This window comes from Pelobates fuscus, chromosome 4 (assembly GCF_036172605.1).
Source record: "Pelobates fuscus isolate aPelFus1 chromosome 4, aPelFus1.pri, whole genome shotgun sequence".
NCBI lineage: Eukaryota > Metazoa > Chordata > Amphibia > Anura > Pelobatidae > Pelobates > Pelobates fuscus.
Genome location: NC_086320.1, coordinates 255,451,743 through 255,473,097, shown reverse-complemented (window position 1 = coordinate 255,473,097; position 21,355 = coordinate 255,451,743). Strand labels below are relative to the sequence as shown.

At 43.2% G+C, this 21,355-nt stretch overlaps 1 protein-coding gene across 3 annotated transcripts in view; it reads right to left on the bottom strand.

Moving 5' to 3' along the window:
• Window positions 1–21,355, bottom strand: part of GOLGA4 (golgin A4) — a 151,408-nt gene that overhangs the window by 55,447 nt on the left and 74,606 nt on the right. For all 3 annotated transcript variants that reach the window (XM_063452058.1, XM_063452057.1, XM_063452056.1), the window contains 5 exons: window positions 15,331–15,509; window positions 14,293–14,424; window positions 13,897–14,052; window positions 6,750–10,624; window positions 5,264–5,385 (listed from right to left, as the gene is read on the bottom strand). In XM_063452058.1, the coding sequence (XP_063308128.1) occupies window positions 5,264–5,385; window positions 6,750–10,624; window positions 13,897–14,052; window positions 14,293–14,424; window positions 15,331–15,509 (4,464 nt within the window). The remainder of the gene's footprint in view (window positions 1–5,263; window positions 5,386–6,749; window positions 10,625–13,896; window positions 14,053–14,292; window positions 14,425–15,330; window positions 15,510–21,355) is intronic.

The window sequence follows — 21,355 nt, the reverse complement described above, 5'->3', positions numbered from 1 at the left end:
CTTGTTGGTAACATAAATGTTGGCAAAGGTGTATATTTTGCCTGCTATCGCCCACTTCAGGAAGAGGTATCTGCCTTGTGTGTCAGTTACAGTGTCCAGAACCTGGAGTTCCAGTGCCGCGGAGATCAGTAATGCTACCCCGGCCTTCCTTGCCGTGGGGTGGTTGCAAAAGTGGTTTGTTGGATACGATTTGTTTTGAAGCTTAGGCATCGCGCCAGATTTAAAGTGCGTTTCCTGTATCAGGGCCACCGACGTGTGTCGTTTCTTAAGCTCGCGTAAAAGTTGGGACCTCCGTTCCGGGATATTCAAACCCCTGCAATTAAGGCTGAGGACAGATAGGGGTGCCGGCTGATAAGCCATGGTCTGTCAGCGAATGAGGGATATGTGTGGTGGGCAACGAGTTCCCGGATACCTCCCCACTGCAAGTCTGTTCCCACAACTCCGCGCGGGCGCAGGTTCCCGTGGCAGGCCAATCGGACTGGGTGGGGAGAGGTCTGTGTCAGTAGGTGGTGGGGGCGGAGATGGGGAGGGAGGGAGGAGGAAGAAGGCAGGCAAAGGAGAGTGATCGGGAGGAGATGGGGATAGACAGATATGGATGCAAGCGAGAAGTCAGAGAGAAAGAGGGGGAGGAGAAAGAAGTGAAGTAAACTTCCCGTCAGGTGGGAAACTACGCCGGGGTATGAGGTACCCCTCGTGTGCCACCCCACGGGGAGTGGCGACTCGCGCTGCGGCGGGTAGCACAGGGAGCACGTCCCGGTAACCAGACCTGTAGACGGTGTCCAACTGTGATCCGTCGCACGTCTGTAGCACGAGTATGTGTGGGACTACGTGGGCCAGTACCTGACCAAGTGTTATCGGGCGGTAGTGGAGAGGCAGGGTCCGTCCACTTAACACCCCATGTTTGCTGAGCATACGCATTCTATAGAGCGATTCAGTGCATACATAATTAAGCATAGTAAACAGAACAACAATAATATGAGCAGCAACTAAGCAGCATTGTAGTAACAGAACAATAATAACAACAACCAACCGATTAGTTTTCCCGTATGTCCCGTAGCTCCCCGGTAGTGTCCCGCCCCCGCGTGTCCGAGGTCCTCTCCCCCTGGAGGTAGGTATCGTCTACAGCCTCAGTCCCATGATTAATAGATTGGCATGAATCCTGAAAAGGCCCAGTTCGACAATCCAGCGGTCATTTCCACCCCCTGGTCGAGTGCGTGTAATGGGTCCGTGGGAAGTCGTGTGGTGGTTCAGGGTCGGGTGGTAGTAGACCCCCCCTGTTTCCCCTCCATATGTGGCCCGCATGTCTCTAGAGTGTGTAGGGTGGGGACCGGTAGTGTGTGTTGCAGTGAGGGGTTGGCCGCTTTCCTCGTGAGCCTCCCTCAGTCCCCCTGTGGCGTACCCGTCCCAGTCAGCACCCGTGTAGATCCCAGGCATACAGCACGATAAGCATCCCTTATACAGTCAAGGTAAACTCGTTATCCCCGCATCACATTGCACACCATATACTGTCATACCATATACATCTCCATTTAGTCTATAGGGGCGTCACTGTGATGGGTGTGGTTGGGGTGTGGGTAAGTTTGACAGTCCTGTCTAACGCACACATTAAAGCTATCATAAACAGTGGATGTTATCATCATACATATCAGCAAACGACAATTCAGTCTTAGCTTACCAGTGACCTAAGTGGTCAACATCCTAACCGTTAAAGAGTTCATAACATTGTAGTAGATCCCTGTAGAAAAGTCAAGTACTTCCCAAAGGGGCAGTGACATTCTAGTATGGCGGTCAAAGGAGTCATGGAGGATCAACCTGCCTGCTCCGTTCCATCCTGGAGGCCACAAGGGGCAGGAGCTATTGCATGTCATCGCGGTTGGTCAAATGCAAAATAACGGTTGTAATGGTAGTCATCATTTCTGTGGGGGCTGGTTGTGAGGGGACCGTAAAACCGGGAGCGTGAGTCTCATCATGTGTGCATTTCCTATGCGGAGGAGAGTCACAAGGCTGTCGCCCCGAGTGGTCCCTGTTGTTTGAATGCAGTCTTGTGGGCAGCGCCCTAGCGGTCAGATCTGCTTCCATGGGTGTGGGGGGTCCATGGGGTATGCTGAAATCAAAGCGGTGTCCGGATGCAGCTTCTTAGTGCCACCAGCAGTAGTAGTTGGGGAAATAAACTCCATAGGTCGCTTACTGCATACGCTCTAGCCAGGTTCTACACAAGGGTGTCCGTCAGAGTAGCAGGGGGAATGTCCTCCCTTGTTAACATCCAGTGGCAAACGGGTAGAGGGCAACCACAAGTGGGGATATGCGGTCCATGGCAGTCAGTATGGCGGGGAGGTGAAAAAAGGCAGTTCAGAGGGAGTAGGCCTAGATATCCGAGCAAATATTGGGCATACGTTAGCGGGGTGGCTGAAACCAGGGGTACGGGAACAGATAGCCCATCTCAGGGGACGGTACTCACTCGGCCTGGCCTCCCTGATCCATGCGCCGCCTGGGGGGCTGTCTCTGAGGGGATCCGTCCCTGCGCCTCCGTGGAGCTCTTTGAGGTCGTGGGCCCTGTCCAGTGGGGCCGAGGACCCAGTTCGTGACTTGGATAGGTGGCAGTTCCAGGGTTTCTAAGAAGCGTGGTATTTCCGCCGGCCATCTCGCCGAGATCCAGTTGTCATGGTGGCGTGCCAGCAACGCAAAAGGAAAGCCCCATTTGTAGATAATGCGGTGTTCACGCAGGGCCGCTTTGACCGGCCTGAGGGCTCTACGGCTTCAAGCGTGAGGGGGGAGAGGTCATTATAGAGAGAGACCTGAGAGCCACGGTATGTCCATTCTGGGCGTTCAAGAGCCTTCCTCATAATGGCTTCCTTGACCGTGAAGGAGTGGAGGCAGCAGATGAGATCCCTCGGTCCATCCTCAACGGAGCGCGGGCGCGCTGCTCTGTGTGCCCTTTCGAATTCAAAAGTTTGGGGCGCGGCAGCCTGCAGTATTATAGTGAATAGGCCCGATAGAACCTCCGCTGCATTTTCCTCCCCTCCAGTCTCCGGGACTCCCCTTACCCGGATGTTGCACCTGCGACCTTTATTGTTTTAGTGGCCATAGAGGCCGCGATGGAGCGGAGTTCCTCACCTATCCTAGCGAGTGCGGAGTGGGGGCGGATGTTGTGGGAGATGGCGGTGCTGAGCTCGGGCCTACTGGCTCTCCTCCGGAGCCGGGGGTCGGCTGCAGAAAGGACTCAGCTGCTGACACTCTTTTACGTCTCCGGCCAGGCTCCCCCTCGGGCCCACCTCCAACCATCCAGGACACCACCCTTCCACCAGCTAATCCTGCTTTAAACTAACTATTACTCCACGCACAAGCACTCACGCACCTACTCCCAACATCTCTTATGCTAGGGCACTGACTGTTTTTAACAAATTTACCGACTAGCTTTGCTTACAAGGTGACCTTCCCGTTAAAACCATGGTGGCTTTTGCCTCCTTTTGCCACCTTCACCTAAAACTTTCACACAACACTATCAAACACTACCTTACTGGAGTACAACACCACATCCTCACTACCTTCTCTAGCCACACTCCTACCCCATCAAGAAAATCCTTAAAGGTATTTTTAAAGTCACAGTTCCTCCAAGCACTACTAGGTTACCAATAGATGGTCCAATATTCAGGCTCCTTAGCGAACTATTGGACAAATCCCCGTTTGACCATAGTACTAATTTGGTCATTAAATCCGCCATCTTTTTGGCTTTCTACGGTTTCCTCAGACCTACAGAGTTCACCGTGATAAGTCAAGGAGACACAGTCCAATGTCTTAAACTTTCTCACTTTACCATTACATACTCTCCTTACCTTCAACTAAAACTAATCACTCTGCCTATCCCACTATCATTCCCCTCTTCCCTACCGAGAATCTGTGGTGCCAAGTACATATTCTGGATTTGCTCCTGTTATCTCACCACACGCACTCACTAGACACTCCACTACTTCTACTCCAAAGACACTCACCACAGCTAAATTTATTTCACACATCAGAACTCTACTGTCAAGGTTGGGCTACAACCTAGCTTCCTTCTCTGGTCACTCGTTTCGCATCGGAGCAGTATCATCGGCTTCAAGCACCAACACTCCGGTACACATCATTAAGAGACTAGGACGCTGGAAATCCTCAATATACAACTCCAAATCCCTCAACCAGAAAGGGAGCTTAGGCAAGCTTTCAGAAATCTAGCTGTTTAAACTTGCAATAAAGTGTGTTTACTTCAAATTCCTTTTTGCCCTCTTTTTACAGGCCTACTCGTACCTTGGTTTCGGCACACCTCAACCAACTTTGCTTCTCCGCTACATTCCATTTAAGTATTAGAGATTCCGAGGACAAGTTGGAAGGCCATTTGGCCTGAATTTGTGGGAGGAGTTATGATCCTATATAAACCCTATCCCCCTACTTACCTTTGCCGTTCAAGCTGTTTTGTCCCCTCCCACCTACACCCTCCTTTATACATTTCACTTTGTAGGCCCTCTTTTTACAGGCCTACTCGTACATTGGTTTCGGCACACCTCAACCAACTTTGCTTCTCCTCTACATTCCACTTACGTGTTAGAGATTCCGAGCACAAATATATATATATATATATATACATACACACACACACACACACGCACACGATTGCACGAGTGTATATATGCACACACTTATTTCCTTTACATTTATGAAAAAGGATTTTATAATATATTATACATATGACACATGTATATGATTTCATTATAAGTGTAATTTGTGATATATAGATCACACAGCACACTTATAATGAAATCATTAACATGAATTATATATGTAAAATATATTATAAAAGGCTTTAATTATTTTATAATATATTATACATATATAATATATTTAATTATTTTAATAGCTCAGACAGTTCCCCTGCAGGCAGCTCGATAGACTTCTATTGCGGCCATGTGATCCTCGTGATCACATGGCCCTGAAAGGTCGGAGAGGACGGAACTGCTGCAGGGAGACTACTGAGGTCTTGGGCAGTCCCCCTGGACTGGGATCGCTGCAGATCGGTCCAGGTGAGTACAAGGCGGGAGGATGGCTGGGCGTACTATGCCGCCCTCCGGCGTTTAGAGCCACCCCAAAAAGGACTGCATAGTAGGCCCGCTCTCCTTAAGAGGTAAATGTGTCCTGCAGCATAAAAACGTTTATTTTGGTGAAATTTCTCTTTGGGTTGAGGTTTGTTAAGAGCATTTGGTATGAACTGTAAACTTAGAAATTAACTTACCAATTGTTTCCTGAATAGCAGTTTCCAGCTCACGTTCTTTTTGTGCCATCTGTGTGTTAAATTCTCTCATTAGCTGCTTTAAAGTGGAATTATGTTTCAATTCCATGTCTTCTTGCTCATGTCTGGGTAAATAAAGAAACATGGCTGTGAATGAATATGAAATAGTAAAGGGAACACAGCTTAATCCTCCTAATATTCATTTGAATTTTAAAATAAAAAAGTCTATTAACAACATCAAACAAGGTGTAGTTTTTTTAATTTTTTTGTAACAGACAAAATTAAGCTGTATGTAGCAGCAATATTTGTTACGCTATTCTTTGGGTTTTTCTTTTCATTGTAATTGTTTAGGATTTTCCCTAAGAGTAATCCACATGTGGACCCTGTGTTCACTGTGTCTAGCGTGTTATCACCCACAGAAGGACAAAACGATTATCCGGGCTTGCTTTTTCTTTCATGCAATGGAAACCTGCTGACATTTCGGATCTGGAATGCCTTTATATGCGTGATCAGTCTGATATGCAAATTGTAAAAGTTCACTCAGTAATTGCACAAGAGCGTGAAAACTTGAAACTTTTTTGAGACCTGAGCAGGGGAATAAGAAAGAGCCACTGAGTTTTCAGAGGTTTTGCCCATTCTCAAAGTTATCATATGCTTTGTTTTTACAATACTTTCTAGTAAACCTTAAAGGACCACTCTAGGCACCCAGACCACTTTAGCTTAATGAGGTGGTCTGGGTGCCAGGTCCCTCTAGGATTAACCCTTTTTTTATAAACATAGCAGTTTCAGAGAAACTGCTATGTTTATACTGAGGGTTAATCCAGCCTCCTAAACCTCTAGTGGCTGTCTCATTGACAGCCGCTAGAGGCGCTTGCGTGCTTCTCACTATGAAAATCACAGTGAGAGCACGCAAGCGTCCATAGGAAAGCATTGTATATGCTTTCCTATGCGACCGGCTGAATGCGAGCGCGGCTCCTGCCGCGCATGCGCATTCAACTGATGACGTCGCAAGGAAGAAGAGGAGGAGGAGAAAAGCTCCCCGCCCGGCGCTGGAGAAAGAGGTAAGTTTAACCCCTTCCTCTCTCCAGAACCCGGCGGGAGGGGGTCCCTGAGGGTGGGGGCACCCTCAGGGCACTCTAGTGCCAGGAAAACGAGTATGTTTTCCTGGCACTAGAGTGGTCCTTTAAGATAACAAGGGGATTTTTAAAAAAGTTTTTAGATTTAAGTCGAACAAAAAAAGGCATTCTTTTGTTTTTCAAAACTAATCTTTTTAGCAAGCTCTTCAAACACAATTTTCTGTTTTAGCACCAGATTCTTTGCATGTGGTCAGCCTGTTGAAGTGAATGTAACTGTGAAAATTAGATGGCTCTCTCATATAGAGCTGTGTATTGATGGATATAACATCAGCCATTCACAATGCAGCATAATCATTTAGGACACAATCAGAGATGCAAAGAAGAAATTAGAGATCATATGTTCTAAAACCTACTTAATTCTTTGATCAGCTTCTTCTGTGAGTTCCTTCTTAATCAAATCTAGTTCCTGGTTATGCTCCTTTCGTAAAGTCCGCAAGTCCTTTTGCAACTTAGACACTTCTTTGCGAAACTTTTGCACTTCACCCTGTGTTTCTACCAGTTTCTGCTTTAATGTGCTTTCCTGGGACTGAAGTTCATCAAACAGGACCTGAAGATCTTCAAGCGCCTTTTTTTTCTCTTCTACATTTTCTCTGCAAGTCTTGATTTCAGCATCTTTGTCAGCTAGATTCTCGTTAAGTACTTTTAACTGCTCCTCATATTTGGAAGAAAATTCTTCCATTTGAATTTTCTGTGTCTCTTTCTCATTAAGCAAAGTCAGGTCCTTCTCTCGAACAATCTGCTCATGTTCATCAAAGGCTTTCTGAAGAACTTCAAGTCTATTTTCCAACTCAGTAACTTTCTGTTCCTTTGAGAGGATTTCATATTTGATACTATCAAATTCAGTTTCTTTAGCTTTGTGTTGTTCCAGGAGCAGTGAATACTTCTTCTCTTGTTCTTCCTTCTCAAGGCATAATCCTTCTTGTACAACATTATTTTCTTTCTCCATTTTTTGTCTTAAGTCAAGAAATTGGTTTTCCAGCTCTCTTTTGGATTGTTCTTTCTCTTCCAACTGTAATATAAGCTGCTTCTTAACCGAAGCAATCTTCTGTTCTGCCTTTTTCTTTAATTCTGCCAGCTTATTTGCGCTTTCTGCAGTTAACCTTTCTTCCAATTCTTTTAGTTCTTTATCTTTATTGTGGCAAAGCTCTGTTTTCGACTGTTCCCATGTTTTTTGTTTTGCGTCACGTTCTTCCTTCAAGGCACTTATTTCTTTTTCCAGATCCAAGACTTTTTGCTGTGCTTCAATGGAGAAATTGTCCTTTTCTGAAATAACACTTTGAACGTGCTTCAGTTGCTCAACAAGTTCTTTCTTTTCAACATTCTGCTGTTGATTTTGTCTTTCTAGCTCTTCTATTAAACATTTATTTTCAGATGATAATATGGACAGCTGCTCTTCCAACTCCTGAACTCTAGATTTCTGACTTTCGAACTGCACATTCAAGTCAAATTCTTTACTCTCTCTTCTTAGCTGGTTTTGCTCCATGTTGCGTCGATGATGTTCAAATTCTTCTGTGAGTTTGAGAAGCCTGTCTTCTTTGAATGTATTTTCTTCATTGCTCACTTTAAGCCGCTCCTGCAAATCTTTGATTGAATTGTGATTTTGTGTAAACTTGAGCTCGGCTTTCTTCTTCCATTCTTCTAACGTGTTCTTCCATTTTTCTGCCTCTTCCATTGAATATGCCTTTTCTTGATTCACAACTTCAAGTCTAGAAGTCAGATCTTTAATTTGAGTTTCAAATTGTTGCTGGCTGCTTTTGTGCTGTTCACTGAGAAGGGCTATGGCCTTTTCCTTTTCTGCTAAATCCACACTGTTCTCAAGATTTAATTTCAGATCATTTATTTGACTATGTAGTGAGGTCAACTCTGACTCTTTACCCTTTAGTGTTTCAGTCAAAGAGGTTACATTATTGATATTTTCAGAAAGCTCTTTTTTCAACTGTGTAATGCAAGACTCCTTCTCATCTGCTGCCTTTTGCTGGCTCCCTCCTTCTTTTTGTAACACCTCTTTCTCGAGTAGAAGCTCTTGAATTTCATTTTTCATAGACAAAATCAAATGTTCTTTTTCCTGCAACTGAAAAGTTGCTTGATTTAATGATTTTTGTACAGAATCATTCTCTGTAGTTGTTTGTTCAAGTTGTAGTTTTAGATCACGGACTTTGTTTAGCTCTTTAGAAATGGTTCCTGACAATTTAAATACATTGTTTTCACAAGACGCAACTTTCATTATTACCCTGTTAACTCGGTCATTATAGTTTTGAGTTAGGCCGCTGGTCACTGATTCTAACAAACCTGCCACCTCCTTGCTGCAAGAATTCAATTTCCTTTCTTGTTCAAGAAAAAGTTGATTAAAGTGTGCATCCTTTTCTGAAAGTTTTTCTAAAAGTTGTTTTTCAAACTCAGCTCGATCTTTATCACTTGCAATTTTTATCAGTTGGCATTGGTCTTCAACAACTTGTAATTTGCCAACTAATTCACTGATTTTGCTCTTCTCTTCCTCCAGTGAAGTTTTCATTAAGCAAAGTTGCTCCTCTAACATATTTTTCTCATTTGTAAGTTCTAATATTTGAGCAGATGCCAGCCCGAATTTTTCTTGTATTTCATTGAAGGAGGCATCAAGTCTAGTCTTTGCTTCTCTTAGCACTATTAACTGCTTTTCTAGCTCCTCATTTTCTCTGCTTACATTAGTGAGCTTCTGATGAACCTCTGTTATGGTCTGGTCTTTCTCTTGAAGTTCTAATTCATGCTTCTCTTTCAGTTCTTCAACATGCTGACAGAGTTTCTTTTCCCAAGTCTGAGAGGTCTCTTCTATCTCTCGCTGGTGAGCATCTTTGATATTTTGAATCTGCTCTTTTTGGTTAACTTCAAGTTGAGACACTGCATCATTAATTCCAGTTGAACCGGCATGTGCCATTTCAAGCATTTTTTCATTGAACTGCTTTTCTTTACTATTCAGTTCAAGCTGTTTCTTTTCCAACTCTTTCTTTAGTTTGCTCTCCATTTCGGCATACTTTTTCTTGGAGGACTCCTGCAACTCTTTTATCCTCTGTTTCATTTTTTCCATTTTAGTCTCTTGGCTTTTGTTTTTTGTTTGATAGTCTTCTTGCAAAGTGAGTAATTGTTTTTCTTTGGAGGCCAAATTTTGGTTAAGCTCTAAAATGAGTTGATTATGACCCTCTTTTAGCTTTTCAGCCTCACTTTCACGCTGTAAGACTATTTTGTTTAACTCTTCTATTTTAGATTTAAGCTCTTGTATTTGTGTCTCAGACTTCAACTGCAGAGTGTTGAGCTTGTCAGCTGTAATTTTGCTTTGCTCTTCCGCTTGTATGTTCAGATTGCACACCTGCTCTTTGTAGGTATCCAGCTCCATACTGATATTCTTCAGCTGTGATTCAGTACTTTCTCCTAAATCTTTCAGATGGTCTCTCTCTTCTTTAGTAAGTTTTAACATTTCTTGCAATTCAGAAAGCTGTACAGCAAAAGCCTCTGCTTCCATGTGTGACTTATTTTGGTGTGATAGGTGAGTTTCCTCCAGACGAAGCAAGGCTTCTTTGAGTTCAGTGTCTGCTTTCTGAGCAGTTTCCTTCAGTTTTTGCTTCTCGCCTTGCAATTCTTCAATTTCCTTTGTTTTTCCATCTAGCAACATTTTTAGGTGGTTAATTTCCTCCTTTAGACCCTTTTCAACTCCCTGAGTAAGAATTTCTTTTTCCTGTTCAATGACAGAAATTTGTTCCTCATGCTTTTTTCTCTCATCATTTAACTGATTATCGTGCTGGAGCTTCAATTTGTTTATTTCATCCTCTGATACAGATAATCTATGCTCAATCTCCTGTCGTGTTTTTAAGGCTTCAGAGAGTTCAGCAGAGAGGGCCTCAAGTTCAGTTTGTTTTACATCCAATTTCTCAAGGGTCTTCTCATTCATTTCTTGGATATGTGCCTGGAACAGTTGCTCCTTCTGTTTCAGCTGAGCGTCCAACTCTTGTCGATGAGTCTCTTTAAGGTCTCTAATATTTGTCTCATGTACTTGTTTCAACTGCTCAAATTTTTCCAACCGTACTTTTTCCTTTTCCTGACTAAGGATATCAAGTTCTTGCTTATGATTCTGAAGGATTGCAGTAATTTCTGCATTGTGCTTGTTTGTCTCTAATTCAATACGAGAAGCCAACTCTTCAGATTTGATATCACTGTCATGAGAAGATCTGGCAAGGAAACTTTCCAGCTCAAGAATCCTCTGTAAAATAAAGATATTTAAATTACTAATAAAAAAAAAAAAAAAAAACAACATTTATATGTCTAATTGCATAACATCTCTGCTGGCGTAGAGTTTGACTGATAATCTAACCAAAACAACAATATATCTTTTGGCCTCAATAATCAGTCATATGCTTTGCAAACACATTTTGTATAAACAAATTTCTTACCGTTCTTGCTCCTCAGCCCCACCTCACCTATTTTACCCAAATACTAACTTCTTGATGATTACTGTACTGCCCCTTCATGATGCCACATCATAGGCACATACAGCACTAACAATAACAAATCCCATAATGCATTTTTACAGCAAGCGGACAACACCCTCAATTTAGCAAGATAGCACATCCCCCTCTTATGCTGTAGTTTTCCTGCAATGAAGAAAAAATGCTTGGTGCTTTATATTTGTTAGTCTATAACAAATGATCTAGTGGAAACAACTATACTAAACAAAGTTCTGTCAGAAATGTATTATTTACATTAGCATTTGCTGTTTTAACATATATATATAACGGAAACAACAATGCTTAATTTGCTCATTGGACACAAGCAACTAGCAAAATGACATCATCGGAAAGCCAGCTTGACCAGATTTTCCAGAGGACGCCATATTGGTTGGTATTCACATTAGGGTTATACGTAGAAACAGTTTGCAAAAGTTGCAGATCACTTGACAGCCCTCCCCTTCCTTCCAAGACTTTCTGTGGCTGTCTAACCACAGACTTCCTGCAATGGAATGAAGGTAATTCCTGAGAGCTGAACTGCACTTTCAGAGCCCCAAAACCAGCGAGTGCGCCTAGCACAGCCACCAGAGACCTTATCATATGCTTCCAAAAGAGGAAAGACAGAGTGGCGACACTGGCAGCAGTCCGAGACCACACGCCATACCAGTTTGAATTAATGTCGCTCACTTTCTTTGCGGACATCTCGGGCGATACACTGGCCTGGCGGAGGTCCCTCAAGCCCTTCACATCCCTCCTAACGCAACAAGGGATACAGTACAGATGGCGATCTACCCGCTCCCTCTCCGTCCTACATGACAATGCCAGACATGAAGTCATCAACCTACAGGGGGCACAGAGCCTACTACCCACACTGGGATTGTCTCAAGCAAAGATGAAACCCGCAGAAACCCGCGGAACACCACATAGATGGAATCCGGAGAAGGCGACTACCTTCGTTCCACGGCAGAACAACCATGGCTCAAGCGCTGCCGCCTCCACCTGATGCCTGCAATGTGAACTTAACCTGTAACCTAAGGACCTTTAGCATTTGCCACATTCTAATCACCCCAGCGTACAACATCCCACACATCCCGTATGTATAGACCCCCCTAACCGGCGCCCGCTGACCCTACACTGCTCTCATGATGTAACCAAGCTTGCTATCACATACTAAGTAATCTCCCCCCACGCCAGCCCCATGCCCTAGCAAAGGTACAAACATATAAAGAGCTTAACCTGGCGGTGTAATTCCACCCACCCAGTACATAGCTGCACGACTAGACCGACCTGCTATACAAGGCCACCATAGATGTACATAGTTAAACACGCAATGCACTCGTATACACGTATAACACAACCGCAATAGTTTACGCGCAGTCTATAACACTCATGCATTTTTATGATGTGGATACTCACTTCGCCTATGTGGCGCATTTACTGTAATAATAAGATGTTCAGCCTTGCGGTTTTACGACAACATAAGTGGCAAACACAGTTAAATAATACCAAGCTATGATGTTACTAGTTTACCTAACTCGTATATAATATAAAAATTGTGAATGACTCCCCGATCACCCCTATGTAATATATGTTGAGTCGCCTAAGGAATGCGGTTGGGGTACCTAAGGCTTGTTGTTACCTCTATATGCACTGCAAAAAAAAAAAAAATGGTTTCTTTGAGCCTGCTCGCAGCTCATTAACAAGTGAGTGGTTCATTTTAGAAACTGGTCAATATATTAGGTATGCTGCACCATACCAGTACTTCCGCTAACAGGTTTTACAGAAAGCCATCACAGAAACCCCCTGATGTGTCCATAAACAGACATCAGCACTTTTTAGAGAAAGTCAGGGTTTCTAGCTAATACAACAGGTTTTTAGGTTTCATTTTTCTAGATGTCTTTGTGTTTGTATATTTTAATACTTATTCATATAATTCATTCCAAAATACATGATTTCCAGCTTTGAGAGTCCTTTTAGTTCATTCCATCTCTTTGGTAGAAGCAGATAGCTTATTACAGAGTAGGGGCAGACCAAAACTGGCCATGCAGACTAGTGGAAAGAAATGGCCATGGGCCATGGATGGCTGTAGAAATCGAAGGATTTCTCATACAGCCCATGCAGAGTCATCGCTACCCAAGTGCCAGCCCAAAAAGGTTTATTTTGTAGGTAGTGAGGAGAACTTAGCCAGAGCACTCCAATGTTTATATGCTTCACACTTGCACTACAGCGCGCATATCCACATACACAAGATTGCAAATCCAACCCCACACACACTACAGCTACTAACCCCATATACACTACAGTCCCTAAACCCCCAACCACACACCACAGCCACAAAAAAACTAAAGCCACATGAACACACACTATAACAAAAACAGCCTTCTCCACTCATCACAAACATACCCCCATCATAAAACAGCAGCATTTCAATACATACAATCACACAAGCAGCATCTACACAAAAATATAACCAACCCCCCAAAAATAATAGGCCAAGCAGCATTTCTTAACACAACCACACAAGCAATACTATAGGCAGTCTTCTTCCATACACAAACACACACAACAAGTCCAATAAGTCCTGTCCGTCTTTTGTCCTTCATTGTAATGCAAAGTTATGGAGAACCTTAATGCAATCCATGACGGATGAGCGTCAAAAGGGACATACAAAATTAATAGACCAAAGCTCCTAACAAATAATTTCCATTCATTAGAATATAATTTTTTTTTATTATTATTTGAAAGAAACGATGAATATGCAACAGGGCTATTGAACATACATTCTTTACAGCTTTGCATTATAAATTGTAAATTAAAGTGAGCATGCAAGCTAGACATCACTTATATGCACAGGCACACTAACTCTCAAAAGGAAGTGAATAAGAGGTTAGGGCTTGGTACAGCATGTAAAAATAATTAAATGCATTAGACGTAGATGGATTTTGGTATGTGTAATTTAAGTTATTAAGGCATATGCTTGCATTTTTTCCGTACCTAATACATGCATACAAACAAAATTTTGATTTACCGTTCTGCATTCTTCAAGCTCTTGCTGCATTTCTTGAAGTTGACTTTCAGTTTGCGACTGGATGGCTTTTTTCTGTAGCTCCAATTCTTCCAAAGCCAATAAGCCCTGCTGCTCTTTTTCTTGCAATATAAGTGCATGTTCCTCTTCATTCTTTGCCTAAAATAAATAAAATAAAACCAAATTACAGTTCTAAATAAAATGAAGATAACAAATTAAGATTTTTTTCCTTTCTCGCACATTTATAAAAGATCATTACCAAAATGTTTGATTTCAGAATTAATGGTGCAAACACTCTTCCATCGGCAATTGCATGACTGCATCACTAAGCGGACAAACCAGACAAACCAGTGTGACAATTTTCATTTATTGTAACTGGGGTAAAAATAATAAGCTTACAATAGCGGCCTTCATTCGTTCTTGTAATTCTTCCTCCAAGATTCTTAGTCCTTCCTTATATTCCTGCTCTTTATTCAATAAAGCCTCAGAATGAGATTTCTCCAGCTCAGCAACACGTTCATCTGCAGATTTCTACATTGTTATAAAATCAAAACAGGACAGTTACAACATGACAAGTTTTTAACTACACATCACTAAAACAAAAAAATAATAATAATAATGTAAAATAAAGTTATCATAAGTTTCTGTAAAACATTTAAAGGGACACTATAGTCACCAGAACAACTACAGCTTATTGAATTTGTTCTGGTGAGTAGAATCATTACCTTCAGACTTTTTTCTGTAAACACAGTATTTTCAGAGAAAATGCAGTGTTTACATTACAGCCTAGTGATAACTCCACTGGCCACTCCTTAAATGGCTGCTAAAGCTGCTTCCTTGGGCAGTGCTGCAGAGTAAGCAGCAATGCAATTCACTGTCTCTACCCTCTGCATGCAGACACTGAACCTCCTCATAGAGATGCATTGATTCAATTCATCTCTATGAGGAGATGCTGATTGGCCAGGTCTGTGTTTGATTTGTGCTGGCTCTGCCCCTGATCTGCCTCCTTCACAGTCTCAGCCAATCCTATGTGAAATAATTGTGATTGGCTCAGAGCACCACTTCTGATGATGTCAGCAGCTTCAGACATGAATACAAGTAAGATTTTACTATATTTGGGGAGGCAAGAGTGGGCTAGGTTGACTACATGGTGGTTTTAACACTATATGGTAAGGAATACATGTTTGTGTTCCTGACCCTATAGTGCTCCTTTAAAATAACAAGTTGAGCATGTTTGCACTGCCACCCAGAGGCAGACATGAGAATCACAGTTGACCTCATATTTACAAAGCTCAGACATTTAAAAAAAAAAAAAAAAAGTATTTTCCTTTTAACCACTTAACTGCTCTAAATTTTTTTCAGAATTTCTGTTTATTATTTTGCATTTTTATATATCCACAACAACAAAAATCCATGCAACTTGGGATGAACAGTCACCTTCATGATATCCACGACTTCTTGTTTCACACGACTAAGTTCTTTCTGAAGATTAACACGCTCTTCCTCACCGGCTTGTTCTATGGCTTTAATCTGTTCTTCCATCTGCTGCTTTCCTTTTTTGTTGGCCTCCTCTGTTTTATGGGTAGCACCAATAGCTTTTTCAAGTTCTTCAAATGCTAAAAGTTGGAAACAGGATGGGAAATCATCATAGAGGCTAAGCAATTGTCAAGAGAGAGAAAAAAAACTATCATGCCACAAAGTCACTTTAAAAATATAATTTTACTTCCATTTAAAAAGGTGTTTGACTCACCTTTTTTCGGTGCTGTGCGGGTCTGGTCGCAGCTGGCCACGCCCATGCTCCACCCCCTGGCTCAGATGAGATCTCAGCCAATCCAATGCTTTCCTATAGGAAAGCATTAGGAGGCCAAACGCTGCAGCAATCAGAGTCTCCTCATAGATATGCATTGACTCAATGAATCTGCGTGTGGTAAGTTCAGGGTTTCCCTGCATAGCATGGAGACACAGGACGTAAGCGCTGCACTGTGCAGCACTGACCCAGGAAGCACCTCTAGTGGCCGTCTGAGTGACTGCCACTGGAGGTGTCCCTAGGCAGTTAGAAAGACATGTTTACATTAAAAAGCCTGCAGGGACATGCTTTACTCATCAGAACAACTACATTAAGCTATAGTTGTTCTGGTAACTATAGTGTCCCTTTAAGATCCAGACGTAGATTTTAAGCATTATATTTTAAAATGATACAATTATATAATGTCCAGTTTCTGAAGTCAACTTAGCCTTCTATCCCTTAAAATTAGCACTAACAGCAACATCAAATTGTATAATTGCATAAGCTGTGGTAATTAGTAGTGACGTACTTGCCGCGAGGCAAACAAGGCATTTTGGGCACTTTCAAGGGAGCGTGAAAATACCCTGTGGTGGGGTGGGGGGAATGTGTCTGTTTGTCTGTATCTGGCTGGCTGTCAGTGTGTCTGTATATCTCCCTCCCTTCGTACAGGTTATATGAATAAATTATATAGACATATTGTATAATGATAAATATAACCACACCTGGTTAACCCCTTAAGGACACATGACATGTGTGACATGTCATGATTCCCTTTTATTCCAGAACTTTGGTCCTTAACGGGTTAAAGAATATACATAACCAGAGACAGATTTTGAAAGTAATTTTAAATAACCCCAATATAGGCGAATTAAAGGTCAATACATTTATTCAACCAAGTCATCAATTATCTAATTACGGTCTTCATACCTAGGGAAATATTACCATCTACTGATAAAAGTCCCCAAGGGCCACATTAATAATTAAATATTAAGATACGCCCATAACTAATCAAAAGCTAGATTTTAATTCTCACGTACAGCCCATTTACAAACAAGTGGCAGGTACTGATAAGGTCAAAATAATGGCTTAATAGGGAGAAAAATAAGAGAAGAGAGATTCAAGATCTTCAGATCATCTTTAAAGATCAAAGGATATCCAGAGGGCTAGGATCAGGAGCCTGTCTTTGGATATACTGAGTTAAAGTCCAGAGCAAGAAACCCAAATTGAATGAATCTGCCATAAAATTCTGGTAATGTATACAAGGTTTATTTTTATTTTTAAAATAAACTTGACTATTAAATGCCCTGTGTGTCTATATTGTGAACTGATCCCATCCTATTGTTAGAACAGTTATATCTCATTCTACCTGCATTCTTAATCAGTTTAACTTAATAAAGGGACACTATAGTCACCCGAACAACTACAGCTTATTGCATTTGTTCTGGTGAGTAGCATCATTCCCTTCATGCTTTTTGCTGTAAACACTGTTACCAGAGAAAATGTAGTGTTTACATTACAGCCTAGTGATAACTCCACTGGCCACTCCTCAGATGGCTGCTAGAGGTGCTTCCAGGGGCAGTCCTGCCTAGTGTGCAGCACTAACATTCAGTGTATCCACCCTCTAAACTTTCCTTATAGAAATGCATTGATTCATTTTATCTATGAGGAGAAGCTGATTGGCCAGTACTGTGTTTGTCTTGTGCTGGCTCTGTCCTTGATCTGCCTCATTGACAGTGTCAGCCAATGCTATGAGGAAGCATTGTGATTGGCTCAGACAACCACTTCTGATGTCAGGAGACAGAGTCAGTTCAGGGGCAGGGGCAGGGGCAGTTCAGGGGCTTCAGAACGCAAGTAAGATTTTACTATATTTAGGGAGGCAAGGGGGAACAGGGGGATTAGATGGTGCTTTTAACACTATAGGCTCAGGAATACAGGTTTGTGTTCCTGACCCTATAGTGTTCCTTTAAGTTGGAACCTTTTTTGATTCCTCCTTCATATGTATATCAGTATTATATATATATATATATATATATATATATATATATATATATATATAGCTAAGGCTATCAGTGTAGCGGTACTTACCCTCTCCGGGGGCCGGCCCGGGTCCTCTGTTCGCGCCCTGCGCAGTCCTGCTGTTGCACGAGCCGCGCGGCTCCTCTGACGGCAATACTAGAAAGGTGGGCAGTGACCGCAAGAAGCGGTCACGTGTCCCGCCTGACTCTAAGAGCGCGCCGCGTGTCTCGGGCGCGCTCTTAAAGGGACAGTGGGAGCCGTAATCTGAAACGGTCTCCCATTGGGCCCTGTCATGCCACATTCCCCATACACTCAGGTTTAGGGGGCGTGGATATGACAGGGGCCAATCAAATTAAATGTTAAGGTATTTATACTCACCTTTTTCCCTTAGTACCTTGCCCTATCGTGGTTTCTATTTCAGTTCCCTTTAGCGCTTGTTCTGTTCAGTTGTGTTCCTTTGTATTTGACCTTGGCTTTGTTTCAGACTCTGTTTATCTCTTGATTCCTTTCTGTTCTGTTTGCCGGCTTACTGACTACTGTGTACCAGACCTTGGCTAGTCCTGTTTACGCTGTCTCTTTGTGCCCTTGACCTCGGATCGTTCCTGACTCTGTATTTCTCTCCTTAACGTCGAGTCCGGCCATTCTAAGGTCCGGTAGACGTATCTCTGCTCTGTGTTGTCATTGTTGAGCTGAATCCTGCGAGTTGGGGTATATTACCGTTACAATCAGAAACTTGATATATTTTGGGTTATTGTAGTTAAAGGACCACTCTAGTGCCAGGAAAGCATACTCGTTTTCCTGGCACTAGAGTGCCCTGAGGGTGCCCCCACCCTCAGGGACCCACTCCCGCCCGGCTCTGGAAAGGGGAAAGGGGTAAAAACTTACCTTTTTCCAGCGCTGGGCGGGGAGCTCTCCTCCTCCTCTCCGCCTCCGTTCCTCCCCGTCGGCTGAATGCGCACGCGCGGCAAGAGCTGCGCGCGCAGCCGGTCGCATAGGAAAGCATTCATAATGCTTTCCTATGGACGCTTGCGTGCTCTCACTGTGATTTTCACAGTGAGAATCACGCAAGCGCCTCTAGCGGCTGTCAGTGAGACAGCCACTAGAGGAAAAAGGGGAAGGCTTAACTAATTGATAAACATAGCAGTTTCTCTGAAACTGCTATGTTTATAAAAAAATTAGTTAACCCTAGCTGGACCTGGCACCCATACCACCTCATTAAGCTGAAGTGGTCTGGGTGCCTAGAGTGGTCCTTTAAACTGATTGGTATATACTTGGCAGCTTTAATTGGTATTTCATTTGATTATTAAACCAACAAATGTTTCAGTAAACTAGTACCATACCATATTGTTAATTCTGTGTGCTTGGGGGCGGGGCCTGACCAGCGAGGCTGATAGACGTGCCACTGCAGAGCTCCTCAAACAATAGGGCAAAATTCCACTTTATAGCCCTAAAAGCTTATGAAAAGGCAGCCCAAACAGCTTCATTCGACCCCAGAAGGGGCACTAAACCGACCTTGCAGCCTGCAATCATTCTGAAACTGGCTGACAGACCGACTTGCGCCATGAGGCCTGGCGACCGTAGAGAGGGAGAGGCGGCCGATCCCCCGGTCCGGCGCCATGAGATGCTGACACAACGCAAGAAGGAACCCCGTTTCCCCCCCCCCCCCCCGGACCTTCGGGGGTGATCGCGGTCCACAACCGAGAGAGAAATCGAGACGGGAGCGGGTGCAGAGGGGGAAAGCAGGGGGAAGTATGCAACACAATGCTGCACCCAACATGGCGGACGCCTCATGTTCCCCCGAGCCCACAGACCCACAGCATGAGACCCGGCAAAGATTAGAAGCTATCTTCGACGACTTCTGGCGTAAGCTGGAGGCCAAACTGAAACCGACAACCTCACAACGACTAAGCAAGTGCTACAAAAGCAACAAGCATGGCGCCACCGGGAGGGCTACCGAGACACATCCTAAACGGAGCAATGCGGGCCTACCAGCACGAGAGCAGGAGGAAACCGGTAAGCCTACAGCAAAACCCAAACCAGCATCACACATCAAAAAGGTGTACAAAGCTGCCGCCCTGTCTGCCCAACGTCCTTCTGGGCTGGGAGCCCATCGGGGGGATTACCCCATGCCGTCCATACACCCGTGGGGATGCCCGGGACAGGGAGAACCCGCGGGCCCCCGAGCCAACCACCATGTCTGGGAGGCTCCATGGACTCAAGGCGAGGGCTCTCGCTAAGGCCCGGAGCCAGAGCGCTGGGAAGCCGAGTCGCAGTGGGAACACCCGAAAAGAACTGAGAGACCCCCCTTCTTCCAGAGGACATCGCACTCAGACCCCAGCCGGGAGAAGCACTACCGACATGTGGACACTATCTCTGAGCACCGCCTATACCTCACTAGCAGGCGCCATGAGAATGCAGACTAGGGGAGTCGGCTGACTTTCGGTAACACACTGGGGGCTAGCTTGCTGCCCTATCACCATGTCCATACAGATTTTCGGTGGTGCACTTTTATATTTTTAAGTTTTGAGATCAGCAACCAACATCGAACTTTTAAGAGCTCTTCACTGTTTATTCATTTCTGTTTGGCTTTGTATTTTTCAGAATATTCTTTGCACAATACTAAAATGTATTATTACGCCTACTAGACATGTGCCTGTATAGCCTGTCCCCTGCTAACTCCAGGTTGACAAGTCGGAGTACCCGGCGATTTAACTGTTTGCCTTTCCTTACTCACTTTATGGCCCCCTACCATGCCTACCATGCCTCATGCATTAAGGCAACCCCCATAGCAACACTTGCTTTGTTACAGTTATTCTCTTCACTTTAATCGATTAATCTAATCGCATACAATATGTGCTGTGGCTTAATCACTTATCCACACTGGCACTGACGACCTAATAACTCACTCAGGCTTCCTAAGCCTCTAGTTTAGCCATTGCTGCACTGACAAAATTAATTTAGCTAGATTCGCATCATAAAAATGCCACTCTGGATAATGCTAAGATGTCTTATATGCATATCTTATCCAACTAAACATTGTTTGCCCGTAATAACCTATTTTTAAACGAGTTGCCAGTTTATTAAGCTATATGTTGAACGATACGCGCTGAATTACTATATAATAACTACTCACCCCTAATTTGAATAGCATGTTTACTATGCATAAACTCGCGACCTCTTAATTTGAATAGCATGTTTACTATGTATAAACTCGTGACCTCTTAATTTGAATAGCATGTTTACTATGTGTAGACTCGTGACCTCTTAATTTGAATAGCATGTTTACTATGTGTAGACTCGTGACCTCTTAATTTGAATAGCATGTTTACTATATATAAACTCGAGACCTCTTAATCTGAATAGCATGTTTACTATATATATATACACTAGTGACCTATCCTCTGGTATCTAAATATATATTTAAAATTGTGCATTGTTCCTATATACCCCATTGTAACCTATGTTTCAAATGGCGCAAGTGGACTGCCTTTGGGGCACCACATGCCTGTATGTTATCTTAATATGCACTGCAAAAATAAAAAATTCAAAAAATAAAAAATTCTGTGTGCTTGTCCTTGACTGAAAAGCTTGTAGATGGAAAGAGGTGTAATGTTGACCCTTAGGCTTTTAAAATGAATGAACTGACCTGTTGAGTTAAAA